The sequence below is a fragment of the Eurypyga helias genome, unplaced genomic scaffold (assembly GCF_000690775.1).
Source record: "Eurypyga helias isolate BGI_N326 unplaced genomic scaffold, ASM69077v1 scaffold30488, whole genome shotgun sequence".
NCBI lineage: Eukaryota > Metazoa > Chordata > Aves > Eurypygiformes > Eurypygidae > Eurypyga > Eurypyga helias.
Window position 1 is genome coordinate 478 of NW_010269338.1, and position 1,182 is coordinate 1,659.

Below are 1,182 nucleotides of genomic sequence, written 5' to 3' on the forward strand. Positions count from 1 at the left end.
TGGCCGGCCAGTCCGGCCTGGACATCATCCGCATCCGCAAGCCCTTCCACACCGACAACCCCAGTGTCCAGGGCCAGTGGCACCCCCTCACCAACAAACCCTCCATCCTCACCATCCAGGGCCCACGCCTGCAGCCCAAATAAACTTTCCACCCCGTGCCTCTGGGTCCGTCTCTCCTCCTGCTGCCCCGTGCCCACAGAGAGACGCCGCTGCGTTGAGACAGAGCCGCGTTTATTGCTGGGGGGCGCGTGGGACTGTGCACAAGGCATGCCAGACACAGAGGGCGATGCCCCTCCTTTTTGGGGGGAAGAGGGGAGGGCTTGTGGGTGGCTCATCCCCAACTTGCAGCAAAAACAAGGGTGGGGGTGGGAGAGCCCAGGTATCCGGCTCTTGACTTTTCCCACTAAGCCTCACTTTTCTAGGGCAGGAGGGTCTGGACCAGAGACCCCTGGGGCTGCACCCCCCCCTACTGCTCCCCCTGCGAGGCTGAGCTCCAAGCCGTGTCCTGATCCTGGAGGTGCTGGCAAGGAATGCAGAGGGAAGGACGCACTCCCAGCAAGTCTGTCCCTTCCTGGCTTCTCTGGAGGCACCTCCCTGTCCCTGGGGCACGAGACGCTCTTACCACCCCAGTGCCTCGGGTTCCCCCAGGAGGCAGCAGGAGCAGAAATAGTTGGGGGGATTTAGGGACAATGGCTATCCCTGGAAAGTGCCGTGAAGGGCAGGAGGCCTCGGAGGGAGGCAGGCTGTGGTGCTGGGCTCCTCCTTCCTGTGCGAGGACATTCCCCTTCCCAGGGGACAGGACTGTGCCTGCACCTGAGGTCTCCAAGGGCACTACAGGGGAGGGCAGAAGCATGGTGCTGGGGGCTGCAGGGGGCACTGCGGTTGTCAGGGACGTGGGTGCCGGACTGGTCCTTGCCACGCTGCCGGGCACGGTGCTGGCTGCTGGTCTCGCCGCCTGCTGCTGCTCTTCCCCCACAGCACCCTGGGGAGAGGGGGCAGAGCCCTGTCAGGGTCGGAGGCCCCGGGGTGCCACCTCCCCAGGGCACCCAGCCCGGTATTTCACCTGGGGCCTCCTCGCAGAGGGCGCACGCTGCTCCACCAGCTGCTCCACCAGCATGTTGGTTCCTTGCCCCGGCTCTATCCCTCACCGAACCATCCTCTCCTGGAGAGGAGAAACCTGGG

At 65.0% G+C, this 1,182-nt stretch overlaps 1 protein-coding gene across 1 annotated transcript in view; it reads left to right on the forward strand.

The window, feature by feature from the left end:
- Positions 1–143, forward strand: part of MRPL43 (mitochondrial ribosomal protein L43) — a gene marked incomplete at its 5' end in the record, with an annotated part of 505 nt that extends 362 nt beyond the window's left edge. The window contains one exon of the mRNA XM_010158082.1: positions 12–143. Coding sequence (XP_010156384.1) covers positions 12–143 — 132 coding nt within the window. The remainder of the gene's footprint in view (positions 1–11) is intronic.
- Between the last annotated feature and the right edge of the window lie 1,039 nt (positions 144–1,182).